Source organism: Pogona vitticeps, chromosome 2 (genome assembly GCF_051106095.1).
Source record: "Pogona vitticeps strain Pit_001003342236 chromosome 2, PviZW2.1, whole genome shotgun sequence".
Lineage (NCBI taxonomy): Eukaryota > Metazoa > Chordata > Lepidosauria > Squamata > Agamidae > Pogona > Pogona vitticeps.
In genome coordinates, this window is record NC_135784.1 from 301,179,157 (window position 1) to 301,195,368 (window position 16,212).

Consider the following 16,212-nt stretch of genomic DNA (forward strand, 5'->3'; position numbering starts at 1 on the left):
AGCAGTAATACCCCTTCGTTTTTGAGACCTCATTAAATGGTCAGTAGCCCAGCAAATGACCCCCCTGGGGCAGCTGGAGGAGCCCAAAGACGCCTTTGGGACCCCATAACAAAATCTAAGCTGCTCACGAAGTGGGTTCTGAGGCCACATCTTTCAACTTTTCCAAGATCTTCCCTCCCGCCCAGTCTTTGTTCTCTGAACTGCAAGGAAGAAATGAAAACACCACCACCTTTGCGATCTCCATTACTCCTCTTCGGCAAGCAACTATTTTTAAAATAATAATAATAATAAAATAATAAAATAAAATAAAATAATAATAATAATAATAAAAAAAGTCAATAAAAGCTTATCAAGTGAATGGTGGCGGGAGCGTCCCCCTTTCAAGTCTCAGGCCAGATGCCTTTGAGGCAACTTCTGCCCCGTTGTGAGCCTCGACGGCGGCAAAGCCCCAAAACACGCACACACAAACACACGCGCGAAGTTCGCAGGACTTCCTTCCAAGCCAAGCACGCGGGGCGGGGGAGGCAGGAACTCCCATCATCATCATCACAAGCCCACCCCCCCTTACAAAAAAATAGGCTTGGCCCTTTTGGTAGCCCCCCGCCAAAGCAGCCTCCCTCACCCATGCAAGTTTTACCACGACGACTCTTCACGCCCGAGGCTGAGGCGATGGAGAGCTCAAGCCACACACGAGGGGTGGGGGGTCGAGAAGGAAAGCTGAGGGGGGCGTTACCTGGGCCTCCGTCGGGACCCCGTGCGGGGCTGCGGCCTGCCCGTGAAGGGGGCCTGAGCGGGTCGCCCCCACCCGCCTACCCCTCAGGCCGCCGCTTCCTCTCGTTCCGCCTTCCCGCTTCCCTCTCCGGAGGCCCCCCCCGAGAGAGGCGAGGAAAGGGGGGCGGCGCGGGGAGGCCCCCTCACAGAGCGCGCACGGGGGGGCGCCCCCGAGGGAGGAAAGGCCTCAGGCCCGAGAGAAGAAGAAGCGTGAGGCGGGGCGGTGAGGGAGAAGAAGAACGCGCCAACCGACGGCCAATGCCGCCGCCTGCGTCGTCGCGGTGGTGTTGGTGTTGTTGTTGCTGCTGCCGCCGCCGCTGCTGGGCTGCCGCAGACACGTCCAGGCGGAGGCCGTGGCGCATGCGCCACATCCGGGTCTCCTTCCCCCCCCCCCCCCGCGCGCCTCGCTCGCTCTTTCTCTCCTTCTTCCTCTTCACCTCCACGCATTCCCATTCTCTCCGTCTCGACCACTTCAGGCACGCGAAGCGCGCATGCGCCCGTCGATCGGAAGAGGAGCGCTTGCGCCCGCCCCACCCCCGCCGCGTCGAGCCCTTTCGGATCGATTTCTCGTAATTTAGAGGGAGGAAAAAGGAGACGGGCGGGCGCGGCTAAGGACGTCGCGTGCTTAAATTTTGTGTTTCCGGGTTCTCGCCGGTCCCCGACGAGAGCATGGGAAGGGGGTTGTTTTTGAGGCCATTGAGCTCAGGGGCCAAATGCCACAAAAAAAGTATTATGGGAGCTTTTAAGACTACAAACAAATTGGTTCGTGTTAGGATTAGTGGATTTACATTTTCTAATTTGTGTAATTACAAAGTGTCGGAACAGATTAGAAGACCTGTCACGGTGGCAACAAATAATTTTTGTTATTGTTATGTGCTATCAAGTTACTTAGGGTTACTGACTTAGGGCGACCCTATCAATGAGCGATCCCCAAAATGTCCCCTCTTCAACTGCCCTGCTTCTCTCTCTTAAACTCAACCCTGTGGCTTCCTTTAGGGAATCAGTCCATCGCGTATTTGGTCTTCCTCTTTTCCTGCTTCTTTCCACTTTGCCTGACATGGTGTCCTTTTCCAGAGAATCCTGCCTTCCCGTGATGTTCGCAAAAGCAGGACCAGCCTCAGTTTCAACTCCGGAGATAGTTCAGGCTCGGTTTCATCTAGGGCCCACTTGTTTGCCTTTCTCACAGTCCAAGGTATCCTCAAAGCCGTCCTGCAGCACCAAATTTCAAATGAATGTTTTTTTTAATCTATCAAGCTTTCTTTATTGTCCTGCTTTCACACCCATGCATGGTCCCCTCCTCCCGCCTAGGGTGAGAAATATGAGATGCATATGGTTTTGGGTGGGTGTAACTGTATGAACTATAAAATCAGAGGGAACTGCGTTTTGAAATAGACAACTTGCAACAGTTATGCTTAAGTTTAAATTATGTCAAAATCTTTAATGCTGACTATTCCCCAAGCAAGGTTAATTATTAACACAGACATTGCTAAACACTAGGGTGGGATAAAAATTTATCCCAATTAAGTCTACAGATGGCACAGCAAACTTCATTGTTAAACTAATTGCACAATTTCATACCATGATCTCCTTCTTGAAGGCTGGCTGCTTTAAACTGCCTAACAAAATGTCTCAGAAACAAAATTCTCTTGGGCCTTGCTGTTAAGGAATCTACCTCCGTATCTGTCAGGTTTTGGAAAGCTGAGGTTTCTTTTGCTTCTTCTCAGTTTAATTCACTCCATTCTAGGCTTTAAGCCCCATGTATTGGCTCTAGAGGAAGCCCAATTGACTCCACTCAGTCATTGCTCCTCAGTGCTTAGGGTTGCTCGAATAAACTGAAATCAAAATGGGATAAATGCAACGCAGTTTTGACACTGAAGGCTTAAATCCATGGCATCAGACTTAGAGAATGTAAATCACGTTTAATTGAGGCATTGTCAGCTTAAAAGTGGAACCTGGTGAAATAGGTAAACAACTCTCCTGGATGTAACATAACTAATGTGATTCGCTAGCAGGTAAAAGTGTGTTCATGTCCTCACGTCACTTAGACATTTGACGTTTCTCAAAATATAGATCCCGCCACCAGGTTTTCCTCACAATTATTTAAATAATAATAATCTATAGTCTTAGAACTGCAGAGCTGGAAGGGACCCTCTGGATCATCAGCCCCTTGTCAAGGAGACACAGTGGGGAATTGAACTCCCAACCGTGTGCTATCCAAATGCACAGCTTGAAATTTATGCAAGTTGCCCTATTACTTGTAATGCGTCACTTTTGAGGTATATGAGCAGATAACTGATTTTCTTTTGAAAATTACATGAATGGTGTGTTTATTATTTTCCTTTTGCGTGACAAGTACCACGTATTTATTAGTTTTACTTTACTGTTGAGAGGTGAAAATATTTGGGGATCATTTTAAGGGTTTCCCATATTCGAGGCTTAGCATCCCAACCCCCTCTGGTCCAAGAAAGCAAGACAATTGTAACAACTTGATCATACCATGTTTCCCCGAAAATAAGACAGGGTCTTATAGTAACTTTTGCTCCAAGAAAATGCATTAAGGCGTATTTTCAGGGGATGTTTTATTTTTTCATGTACAACAATCTTCATTTATACAAATACAGCCATGTCATCTTCTTCTGGTTGCTGCACAGTGGTGGAGGGCGGGGTTTCACTTAACTGGGGCTTCTTTTTGGGGTAAAGTTTATATTACGAGCATCCTGAAAAATCATACTAGGGCTTATTTTCAGGGTAGGTCTTATTTTCGGGGAAACAGGGTAGAATAATTAAGTTGGAAGGGGGCTACAAGACCATCAAGTCCAACCCCCTGCTCATTGCAGGAATACAAATCAAAGGATATCTGCCAGGTAGTTGTCTAAATTTTTCTTGAACGCCTCCAGTGTCGGAACACTCACCACCTCTTGAAGTAATTGATTCTATTGCCATTTTGCTCTAACGGTTAGGAGGTTTTTCCTAATATTCAATGGATACGCTGGTTTTCAGAATCTACAATTTTACAGTCCGAAATTCTTGACCCACCAATCAGAAAAGCACAATCTCACTGCAGTTGCCGTCAGTCAGGAGATGGTTGGTCGGGAGAAAGTGTTGAGCCCAAGAGTGATTAGTTACAGGAAATTTTCCTTGGCTCAGGCCACTGACCCAAACAGGAGGAAACTTTGGGCCAGCAGAGTCAGTACCTGCCATTTAAGAAGTAGAATATGCGTGCAGCTGGAATCTTCAATCCAAACCACACCCTATTTAACAGAACATGAGAAAGATTCCGCCTTCAAACCTACCGGGCCTGCCAGGTTTAAATTTAGATCAAGAACATCTGAGCAAGGATGAGATCTCGGGGGGAAGCAGGAGTATTTTTAAACTCTAGATGCACTTGGACACGACAGCATAAGGGGAAGTGAGAGAGCTCCTGTTTCATGACGTCTTGGAAGCTACAGAGGATAAAGCCACGTTTTCTCAAGTCTTTTCTGCCTCTTGAATTCTACAAAAGACGTTTTCATCACAGCAACACACGGACTCCACTGTTGCAGCTAAAGTGTAGATCCCTGTGCTATGTAAACTACAGAACTCTGTTATTTACTGTACTTATTTAATTTGTATCTTTCTTTTCTTCACAGACCTGGGACCAACTTCACAACATTACTTAAAAAAAAGCAAGTAGAGACAAAAACAGAGTAATCCCTAATAACAAAAGGTACAACAGCAACAATCAGCAATGTTGAGAAATAGCAGTAGTAGTAGTTAGTAGTATACTGGTAGTAGAAGCAGCAGCTGTGGCATGACCCAGGAATGCTAGTATCAAAAAATCTTGAGATGACCCTCCTGGATCACATAATTCTTCCCTGTATACTCCTGGAAACACTACATGCCAACCGCCTTGATTGCCTGCACAGACGGCCCAGTTACCAACTTTTGTTCAACTGCTGTAATAGTGAGTAAAACTTGACAAATATATTCCCTTCACCTATGATGTGGTGCCTTGTTGTTGTTTAGTCGTTAAGTCGTGTTTGACTCTTCGTGACCCCATGGACCAGAGCACGCCAGGCCCTCCTGTCTTCCATTGCCTCCCGGAGTTGGGTCAAATTCATGTTTGTTGCTTCGATGACACTGTCCAATCATCTCGTCCTCTGTCGTCCCCCTTCTCCTCTTGCCTTCACACTTTCCCAGCATCAGGTTTTTTCCAGGGAGTCTTCTCATGAAATGGCCAAAGTATTGAAGCCTCAGGTTCAGGATCTGTCCTTCCAGTGATCACTCAGGGTTGATTTCCTTTAGAACGGATAGATTTGTTCTCCTTGCAGTCCAGGGGACTCTCAAGAGTCTCCTCCAGCACAACAATTCAGAAGCATCAATTCTTCAGTGGTCAGCCTTCTTTATGGTCGAGTTCTCACTTCCATACATCGCTAATGGAAAAACCATAGCTTTGACTATGGTGCCTTATCAACTTGTAAACAAAGTAAGAATGTCTGTTAAGAGTGCTTTCTGCAACGAACATACAGTCATGGGTAAGAACGAGACACCTACAAACTGCTTGACATAAATTGAAATCCTTTATTTGCACATTCAATATGAGGCCATGGCATCGCTTATGAAGCTAAAAATGTGAATAGTTCAAATGTAATTATGGTGAGAATGGTTTTGTTTAAAACTCTGGCATAATTATTAATATACTCTTAGCATTAACAAGCTAAAACCCTTAACAGAGGGTAAACAGCCCAATTTGGACACATTCATGTAAAACCCTTGCTTATTTCAATGGGGTTTCCTCCCAAGAAAGCTAGCACAACATCACAGGCTGAATTCAAGCAATTTTTCAACTGCTAGTTAAATACATAATGTGCAATTCATGTGTACTGTACAAAGCAAAATGGAATGCTAAAATAAGATATTACTGTGTCTGCCCAGTGGTTCCTCGACCAATCAGTTCCTTCCAATTAGGGCTTGATTGAGCTCCTTAGGAAACAAAGAGTCTTAGGCTCCGTCTATCACTAAACTGTTGTCTTCTTTCTTTATAGTTAGGTTGGCGCTATCTTGGTTTTTTTAATGGGAATGCCTATGGTCATAAAATCTTCGGCCAGTAGTACCTCTTGCCCATCCAACACTACCTCAGCTTGCTTCTTCAGTTCTGTGATATCCAGATCTCCTTCACCCATCTGACCGGCTGGTTTATACCTTTGACTAAAATGAGAGAGAACCAGCCTCTTAACCTTGCATTGTTGTGCAAACGTGGCTGCCATTTTTGGAGTGCTGTGGCCACGCTCTTTGGCTTTATCCTCCTGGCTATCATCTAGCGTAGCCTCGTGAACCAAGAGATCTGCTCCATAACATAGAGACACTGCACCCTCTCCGACAATCCCGGAACAATCTCCAAAAATACAAACTTTTCTTCCTGGAAGAGGTTCTTCTAAGACGTCTGAAGGTGAGATCACAGTTCCATCTTCTAGAGCAACTGTAATACCTTCTTTCAGCTTACCATATAGTGGACCAGGCTGAACTCCTGCAAATTGAAACAGAAGGAAAAGTTAATTTTCAAGTAATTCAACTCTCCATCCAGTTTTATTAACACATTTGGTTTTACATTATTTTTATTGGTTAAAATCTTAGACTTTTCTTAGGAAAATAAAATGGCATAAGCTTTTGCAAAAAATGCCAAGCAACATTTCTTAAATACAACATAATGGTTATAAGAAAATGCTTCTTGTTACACAGCCCTCCCTCCTATTATGATCACGTTTTTAGCTCTTATGAATGCAGATATTTGAAAATAAGCAGAGAGCATCTAGGTAAAGGTAAAGGTTCCCCTTGACAATTTGTCCAGTCAAGTCTGACTCTAGGGCACAGTGCTCATCTCCATTTCCAACCCATAGAGTTAACGTTTGAAGACAATCTTCCGTGGTCACGTGGCCAGCACAACTAGACAGGGAACGGCGTGACATTCCCACCGAGGTGGTACCTATTTATCTACTTCCATTTTTCATGCTTTCAATCTGCTAGGTTGGCAGGAGCTTGGACAAACAATGGGAGCTCACTCCGTCGCATAGATTAGATCTTATGACGGCTGGTCTTCTGACCTTGCAGCACAGAGGCTTCTGCGGGTTAACCTGCAGTGCCACCACGTCCTTATAAGATAACATCTACCCTACATTTAATTCTCACATGGCTCTCAGTATTCATTCATTGCCCATTCATGCATGTAGTTACCTTTCCTCTTCCCACTAGTGCCCACTGCTACAGCACTTAATATCGTAAGATGACACACAGAATATTAGGTTCAGAAGACTGCACACAAAGAGATTCATTTTAAAAGAACAGAATACAGCTTTAAAAAACTTAAAAAGCAAAGCGTGGTGCTTATATGCTACCCTATAAGTGCTTACAGCACTCTGCGTACTTTACAATTTAATTATGCAGGTTATGCATTGCTCCCCCCCACCCTGCAAGGGAGGTGGGTTCTGACCTCAGACGGATGAAAAGATCGTTGGGATCGAATTCAGATTGTGAGAGAAGTCTTGGCTGCAATACTGCAGTTTAACCACTACACCACAAAACTCTAATCTACCTTAGATTACTGTCCTTGCTGCTTTTATTGACCACATAATTTCATCCTTCACATGGCCTGCAGAAATAATAATCTCTACATTTTAACACCCACATTATGACAACTAACATTGTTTTTCTCACACACATACAAACATACACACTGAGTTCTTTGCTGGTCTTCTGACAGAATGATATGTAAGCAAATATGTGAAGGGCTGTTAGTTAAAAAAATGTTAGGCTAGATTTGTTCTTTATTTGATCCTATAAGGACACCCAAGCCAGATGTTCAAGCTACAAAGAAAATAGGATTTTAACCAAACATTAATAATAATAATAATAATAATAATTTATTGTCATTGTAAGTATATACACATACAACGAAATTCACAGACACCCAGAGACCAGACACATGCACACACATAAAATTCCCAAACACTCCCCACCCACTAAAAGTCCCCCACTAAAAATACAAACATCTACACCGCAGGCCAAGTTACACAGTCCAACTAATTATTCACTACTGGTGGTCTTTAAGCTCATTATTAATTGCAATTATAGCTCTGGGATAAAAACTATTGAGAAAACGTGTGGTCCGAGTCTTAATTGTTCTATATCTTCTGCCAGATGGTAACAGTTCAAAAAAGTTATAAGCAGGATGGGAAGAGTCTCTCAGGATGCTATGTGATTTCCTTAGACAGCGGGATGTGAAGATGTCATCCAGGGTTGGTAGCTGGAGCCCGATGATATTCTGGGCAATTTTAATGGTTCTCTGTAGAGCTTTTTTGTCCGCTACAGAGCTACTCCCAAACCATGCCAGAATGCCATAGGTTAGGACACTCTCAATGGTGCTACGATAGTATGACAGAAGCAAATGCTGAGATAAATTTAACTTGCCGAGCATTCTCAGGAAATACAGCCTCTTCTGTGCCTTCTTCATTAGCATGTTGGCATTTATAGTCCATGAGAGGTCCTCTGAGATGTAAGTACCCAGAAATTTAAAACTACCAACTCTCTCCACTTCCTCACCGTTTATGTACAGTGGTAAATGTACATATCTCTTCCTCCTAAAATCAATTATGAGTTCTTTAGTTTTTTTGATGTTAAGTGTGAGATGATTTTCTTTACACCAAAGTATCAACCTTTGTACTTCCTTTCTATAAGCAGACTCATTGTTCTTATTTATGAGCCCCACCACTGTCGTATCATCCGCAAATTTAATAATTGCATTGGTGTTATACAGTGGGGTGCAATCATGTGTGTACAGGGAATAGAGGAAGGGACTTAGCACGCAGCCCTGGGGAGCTCCTGTACTTAGTACCAGGGTAGAAGAATGGTGAGATCCCATCCTTACTGACTGTGGCCTATCTGTCAGAAAATCCTTTATCCACATGCATATCTCCTGAGGTAATCCCAGGTTGATCATTTTAAAAAACAACCTATTTGGTAGAATGGTATTAAAAGCAGAGCTATAATCCACAAACAACAGCCTCGCATAAGTTCCCTGATGTTCTAAGTGGCTCAATACAGTATGGAGTACAATGGACACAGCATCATCAGTAGATCTATTTTTCCTGTATGCAAATTGCCATGGGTCCAAAGAAGGTGGAAGACTAGCCTTAATGTAATCCAGCACCAATCTCTCAGTAGCCCTTAATCTTTGGCCCTCCAGAATAAATGGACTCCAACGCCCCCCACAAAATCCATAAAGACTGGCGATTCTGGGAGTTGAAGTCCAGACATTGAGAACCACTGCTTTCGTCCAAGCTGGAATCCCCCAGATGGATTACAGTACAGTGGGGTCTTGACTTAAGAACGGCTCGAGTTAAGAACATTTTGACTTAAGAACCACTCTCATAGGAAAATATTGACTTGACTTACATACTTAGATTTGAGTTAAGAACTGAAAAAAACCCACGTGGGAGGCAGGGAAAGTGCAAAATTTGAACTTTCAGCTAACTGTTGGCCAGTGAAAAGGGTGCCTGTCTGCTTCCTCACTCCTCCCAGCGTTTAGAGAGTGGATTGGGAGACAGTCTTCGGACTGCCTGGTACTTGTACTGCCTGGACTGTATTTTCCCTGCCTTCCCTGAACCTTTCTTGACCTAAGAAAAAAAGAAACAAAATATCCCCCTCTAGTGGTTGAAGGCAGAATAGCAGCTTCCCATTAGTTTCTATGGACGGAAAAGAGCAGATACGGATCAAATGGTTTTCAATGCATTCCTATGGGAAATGCAGATTTGACCTGAGAACTTTTTGACTTGAGAACCGCCTTCCAATACGGATTAAGTTCTCAAGTCAAGACCCCACTGTACAACATCCATTATCCCCAGTGCAGATAACCACTCAGCCCATCTGGAGGGTCCTAGGTTGGGGAAGGAGATGGTACCAGCTGATTTACAGCATTGACAAGGGAGTGGACTAGATGCAAAAATGGACAGAGTTATTTTTTTGGACTCTCAGAAGACTACAGTTAGCACTGGCCGTGCTGTCTGTCTGCTTCCGGGAACGGGAATCCGAACAAGTAACTTTGACCAACTCTGAAAGAGATGAAGTCTGAGATCCCATCCACTTCTATGATTCTATTTAACTAATTTGTCTTTCTCTGTCAAAAGAGGGAGAACCTTTTGCAAAAGCAGCACGATTCCTTTTCCCCTAGAAGCTTTTCAGAACTTACGCTCTCAGTGTGTTTTAGAAAGAAAAAGGTGCATTAAGTCTGCAATAGCAAAACGGCAGGAAGCGTTCAGACATCTCTAAGACTAGTAGGATTAATGCAATGTGCTCTTTCGTAGCTAGTAATCTACTTCATGGCAATAGAACAGGCCCATAATTTTGAGAACACCCAGTGTGATCAGTTAATTAGTCCCTAACATGCCACAGTACACTCCCTTTTTTACAGAGATGCCAGTACTTTCTTATGCTCAGAAAGTGATTAGTCAACTCCACATGTGAGGTGTAATATTAGCATCCATGATATCAGCCCTGGGAGACTTTCACTTTAGCTAGTATAGCACCTGAGAACGTAAGATACAAACCAGGAACATCTGGCTATTTAAATCTTCCCCAGTGACTTCCATCAGCAATTCAATGCCAACTTACCACAGGGTTGTTGTAAAGAACAAGAAATGCTTCAGATAAAATATCTCACACATACACAATGGGAGGGGGTGCAGATTTGTGGGGGTTTTTTGTACTACAACTCCAAGAACAAGTTGTACTCCAAAAACACAAATCTTCACACCTCAATGTGTAGCCTGCACAATTAAAACGGTAAACTGCCCAGAGAGGGCTTCAAGCGCTATGGAGTGATATAAGCAGCAAATTTTTTGTACACAAAGTGTTTTACATGAAGAGACCAAGCTGGCAGGGTGTCGTTTGGAAACCTGTGAGATTCAGGGTCAAGTCACCTGTGATTCACAAAATCCACTGGGTGACCCCAGCTAGTCACTCTTTCTGAACCTGATCCACTTCATGGGGTTATTAAAGAAAGGCAGACACCCATAAATGCTCTCTTTAGCTCACTGAAACAAAGGCAGTATATCAGTGAAATAATAGCAAGAGAATACAATATATATTAGGGACGTGGTAGCACTGCAGGTTAAACCGCAGAAGCCTCTGTGCTGCAAGGTCAGAAGACCAGCAGTCGTAAGATCAAATCCACGCGACGGAGTGAGCTCCCGTTGCTTCTCCCAGCTCCCGCCAACCTAGCAGTTTGAAAGCATGTAAAAATGCGAGTAGATAAATAGGTACCACTTTGGTGAGCAGGTAACAGTGTTTGGTGTCTAGTCACGCTGGCCACGTGACCACGGAAACTGTCTACAGACAAACGCTGGCTCTACGGCTTGGAAATGGGGATGAGCACCGCGCCCTAGAGTCAGACACAACTGGACTGAATGTCAAGGGGAACCTTTACCTTTTTTACAATATATATTACTAACATATTTTAAGCGGCACCATTCTTCTGTTCCAAGCCCCTGATGAATCTATAATACATCTTACAAAAGCAACATAAAGAACAATTATGATCAAGGATATTCTATAATACAGAACCTAGAGAAACCACTTCTGGATACTCTATACCTAGAAAACCCAGAAAAGGATGGCTGTAAGTTGGAATTGACTTGACAGCATGTAATTCCTATTGTACTTAGAGCAAATTCCTTCTCAAATCCACGTTGGTCCTTACAGTCGAAACAGTACTATCCACAAACATGAGAAAAATGGCAGTATGTTTGGGGGAATCACAAGGATCATAAAAATACAAAACATTTTAGAAGGATGAAGGGACCACACAATCATTGACTTGGAAGAGACCTATAATGCTACCAAAGCCAACCGCCTGCTCAAGGGAGGATTTCAAATTAAAGCGGATCTGACAGAAGATTGTCCACTTTTCTCTTGAATGCCTCTATAGTGTTGGAAGTTTTTCCTGATAATCAGCCTAAATCTGACTTCCTGTAGCTTGAGCCCATTATTACGTGTCCTGCATTCTCGGATGACTGAGAACAGGTCCTGCCCCCTCCTCTGTAGGACAGCCTTTCAAGTATATGAAAAATGCTATCCTATCTCCCCTCAGTCTTCTTTTCTCAAAGCTAAACACACTCAGTCCTTTTAGTCTTTCCTCCTAGGGTGGTTTCCTTATTTAGAATCTGCAAGGACTTCCCTTGGTGAGTGCTTAAGATGTCTGCCTTGATTAGCTACCGTTGGCCCTGTGCTCATGTTTTGCTTGTCTACTTGTAAAGAATACAGGGATGTTAACTCATGCAAATGTGTGAACTCTAAAGAATTCAGTAGTACCAGTTTAGGAGTGGCAACCCACACATGGGCCACATAAAGCACCACGTATTGCTTTGGTCCCTGAGCACTACTGTTTCCTTCAATAGATGCTAAACATACTGTGTCTGTGTGTCCATGTGTGCCAAAGAAGGAAAATCATTGCAAGTTCATTCCCACAAAGGGGAACGCCTCCAGAACACAACATTCTGCTTCAAAGCAAGAGGTGCTGCTTTGCTTTGCCAGAAATCTGCATGGATGACGGTGAAAGCCAGAAATCCACTTCTGATTACTTTTGTTTAAAAGAACATGAAAAACCCAGTTTTCACTGAGGATGTGGCCCACAGCTGGTTCTAGAGAACGAACACTTACCACCCAGATCTGAGTCTTTGCAACAACCCAATTGACTAGTGAGAAGGTTCATTGACTGTATACATATTTTGGAGGGGGAAAATCAGTAAATGAGTAGGGGTGGAATAGAGTGTAGTATTCCGGAAAAGGGCATAGACTGCTGGAAACTCTGAACAGGATCAAGCCACACTGCAAGGTTTTGCTGAAAACATCACTTATCTTCAACAGAATCCAGATCACCAACAGATGGGATTTTTTTTTTACAAATCAGACAGGTAAGTGCCATTGTTACCTAGTTCCTTCAGCTTTCGGGCATTGAGTCTACCAGTTCGTGGCTTCTCTTCCACCACAAATCCAAAGGAAGGTATGCGATGAAACAACCTGAAAGCCTTCACCACAAACTGTCCGTTTTCTACCAAGGTGTATGAGTCTTCTGCGGGATCCAGGTAAATAGTTTTTCCTTGTATCTCTTTAGACAAGGCCCTATCTCCATCTGTAAAGGACAGCTCTTTCCACTCCTCTCCAGGACACTGGTCTGGCGTGGGCACCAGTTCGTAGACAGCATAAGGGAAGTTGAGTTGGGAGTGAGAAAGCTCCATCGCCCTCCAGAGGAAGCTCTTCAGCCCAAGCGGCCCATAAATCTCCACCGGAAGCCTCTGCGCGTCGGGGCTACTTTGGAGGCTGATTGTACACAAAAGCCCAGGGAGGCCAAAGAAATGGTCTCCATGAAGGTGTGTGACAAAGATCTTAGTAATCCTTCCTAATGAGAAAAAAAAAAACACCCAACAAATCAAATGAACTTTGAGCTGAGAAACCGCTGGACATTTCTAGCAAAGACAGTATGGAGAAAACTGTATATATGTATCACACAAAGGCTAACTACAGGCCAAACAATAATATTCAAATGTCTCTTGCTATATCATTCAGGTGGGGGAAAATGGCTGTTCTCTCAGTTTATCATTCATCACAGCTTCGGTGAGTTGTTTAGGTGCTGCACACATTCTTCCCAAATCACTTCTGTATCTGCTCAGGTTTTCCAAACATGCCAGAACGTAAGAAGACAAGGATTGAAGCACATAGGGGGAGCCTCAACAACAGAGGCTGCAGCTCCCAAGTTACATGGAACCCAGCATCCATGAAGATCCTCCAGGGGCTAAACCTCTCTGCCACCTGAATTTAAGCATGGCCCAAAAAGCTGTCATTCAGCATCTCTCGGAGCATCTAGCCAGAAGCAGGCCATTTTCCATCAGCTACTAGGGATCAGCAGTGACTAGATAGCTCAGTGGTTTAGGTATTCGGTTGCACAGCCAAAAGTTAGGAGTTCGATTCCCTACTGTGCCTTCTATGAGTACAGCCAGCCTGTGTGGCCTTGGGCAAGCTGCACAGTCCCAGGGCTCCCCCTAGAGGAAGGGAATGGTAAACCACTTCTAAATATTCTATACCGAGTCAACTTGGAAAGGGTTGCCATCAGTCAGAATTGGCTTTATCATCATCATCATCATCATTCAGAAACACCAGGCACAGTAAACATTATAAAATGACTGGTATTATATAACGGATACAAGTTTTATCCCAGAGCTATAATTGCAATTAATAATGAGCTTAAAGACCACCAGTAGTGAATAATTAGTTGGACTGTGTTACTTGGCCTGCGGTGTAGATGTTTGTATTTTTAGTGGGGGACTTTTAGTGGGTGGGGAGTGTTTGGGGAATTTTATGTGTGTGCATGTGTCTGGTCTCTGGGTGTCTGTGAATTTCGTTGTATGTGTATATACTTACAATGACAATATATTATTATTATTATTATTATTATTATTATTATTATTATTATTATTATTATTATTATTATTATTATTATTAAACAAAAACCTAAGTAACTGTTAAATATCAGTGCAGTATGTATACTTCCTAATAGTGCTGTTTTTATTATTATTATTATTATTATTATTATTATTATTATTATTAGTAGTAGTAGTAGTAGTAGTAGTAGTAGTAGTAGTAGTAGTAGTAGTAGTAGTGCTACTACTATTATTGACCATAAGACTCGCTGACCAGAGTAAAAAAAACCACATCCAGAACTGACCTGCTTTCAGATGGCTTTTCATGAACTGGGTCTGGGTCCCCTCGCCACAATCAAAGAGCCAGCATTCTCCTTCAAAGCGGACAACTGTAGCCGAGGCCCCTCTGGTTGGAGACGGATATGCGGCGCCTGTCCCCAGAAAAGTGACATCCATTGTCATTTTTACTCAGAAAAAGGACAGCACCTGAAGAGGAACAGAGACGTGTGCAAAGTTGAGTTCACTTTTCTACCAGAGTCAGACTTCTATGAAAAATATAAAATTGCGAAATATCAACGTATACCTGCCAGACGACACCTGCAACCCAATATGTATTTCCCCAAATCCATAGGCTAGAATCTTATTGGAATGTTGCTCCAAAGTAAGTGAAATGGTGCAGCAAATTGCAGCTAATTAATGAAGAGACAGGTCATGCGCTTGGTAAAACAGCCTGTACCACTTCAGAGGGCAAGTGGGGGAGGAACCACACCAGGCTGGGCAGGATTTAGATCAGTGGTTCCCAAACTTGGGTACCCAGATGTTCTTAGACTAAAGCTCCCAGAAGCCCTCACCACTAGCTGTGCTGGCCAAGATTTCTGGGAGTTGTAGTCCAAGGGTATCTAGGGACGTAAGTTTGGAAACCATTGATTTAGATGTACATAGAGCAGACCCGTTACTACAGATGGGATAGGAATCCACTCTGGGTGCAACAAAATCCGGATCCAGACTTTGTTGAAAAAATTATGTTCTTACAAAACCTCAGCTGCAAAAAGAAAGCCAGCTCAAAGGAGGCTGCGCCCTGCCTTAGAGGTCCTCTAGTCCAAACCCAGGCTCAGGGCATGATCTGGAATGCCAGACATGTGCAGCAGAACAGCACTACCAACCCCTTTCTTATCCACGTGCTACCCCAGAGTCCCTCTGAAGCCACAGAGGCTGTAAGGAATATGTTTCAGGAAGCCAGGTGAAGGAGAAAGTTCTGGGACACAGAAAAACTAGCAAGTCAGTTATCAGGATTGAGCTTGATCTCTCCCCTAAACAGTTAGGCGTGTATAAATTTAAGCTATAGAAAACTCATTGCCCCCCCACCCTAGCAAGGAACTCTCTGACATCCAACACCCCTCTGCAGCATGAAGTGGTACAGTCCAGAGAAGCCTTTACTACTTTTAAGTCTACGGAGAAAACCTATACAGTATAGCCCGGCTTTCCCCACCTACTGCCCCCTAGAGGCGATGGCTCGCAACTCCCAGCAAGCTAGAACGCGGAGCCATCCCGATGAGTTTGACCACAACTCCCATCGTGCTGCTTGGGCTGATGTAGTCCAACATATCTGGAGGGCGCCGATCTGGTGAAGGGGTGATGGATTTCGGGTCTTTTTCCAACTTACCTGGACCTGGTTCGATATCTTCCAGGGGTCACATCGCCTCGGCCACCAATTTTTCTTCAAAGAGGCGGACTTTGGGGGGGGGAGAGGAGATTCGAACCCCCGCCTTGGAAGACAGGTGGAAAGCAACTGAGACCTTTAATTTTTCAGGTCCAAAATCAACCTTCCAAGCAACGTGCAAGGACAGAAGAAGCGTCCCTCTGCCCGCTGACAGGCTGCCTCCTTTTTTCTTTTTCTTTTTTTTTTTTTTTTTTTTTTTTTTTTTTTTTGCACGAGGAGGATGATTCCCACGTGCACAGGAAACGAACCGCGACCTTTCATGAAAAAAAAGGAGGA

The 16,212-nt window shown here is 43.8% G+C and overlaps 2 protein-coding genes across 5 annotated transcripts in view; both read right to left on the reverse strand.

Annotated features, from left to right (window-relative positions):
• SMAD4 (SMAD family member 4) overlaps positions 1 to 872 on the reverse strand; it is a 37,895-nt gene extending 37,023 nt beyond the window's left edge. For 2 of the 3 annotated variants that reach the window (XM_020811046.3, XM_072992929.2), the window contains exon 1: positions 734 to 872. The gene's annotated coding sequence lies outside the window, so the exon portion shown is untranslated. The remainder of the gene's footprint in view (positions 1 to 733) is intronic. The other variant, XM_020811047.3, reaches the window with a different exon arrangement.
• A 4,439-nt stretch (positions 873 to 5,311) lies between these two features.
• On the reverse strand, positions 5,312 to 16,197 carry ELAC1 (elaC ribonuclease Z 1). Of its 2 annotated transcripts, none has more exons than XM_072992930.2 (4): positions 15,880 to 16,197; positions 14,522 to 14,702; positions 12,731 to 13,198; positions 5,312 to 6,277 (listed from the first exon to the last, which is right to left on the reverse strand). In XM_072992930.2, exons 2-4 carry the CDS (start codon positions 14,676 to 14,678, stop codon positions 5,796 to 5,798), a joined length of 1,107 nt encoding a protein of 368 aa, XP_072849031.2. In that variant the 5' UTR covers positions 14,679 to 14,702; positions 15,880 to 16,197; the 3' UTR covers positions 5,312 to 5,795. The 2 variants fall into 2 exon arrangements, with proteins under 2 accessions (XP_072849031.2, XP_072849032.2); XM_072992931.2 differs by having other exon boundaries at positions 14,522 to 14,647; positions 15,880 to 16,008.
• Positions 16,198 to 16,212: the final 15 nt, after the last annotated feature.

What these genes read in the sequence shown, in the direction of transcription:
- ELAC1 (XM_072992930.2), bottom strand. Translation starts at nt 14,678, where the DNA reads ATGACAATGGATGTCACTTTTCTGGGGACAGGCGCCGCATATCCGTCT. An exon ending in GAAAAGCCATCTGAAAGCAG is followed by an intron (nt 13,199 to 14,521) that starts GTCAGTTCTGGA and finishes TTTTCTCATTAG; the next exon opens with GAAGGATTACTAAGATCTTT. An exon ending in CCGAAAGCTGAAGGAACTAG is followed by an intron (nt 6,278 to 12,730) that starts GTAACAATGGCA and finishes TTCAATTTGCAG; the next exon opens with GAGTTCAGCCTGGTCCACTA.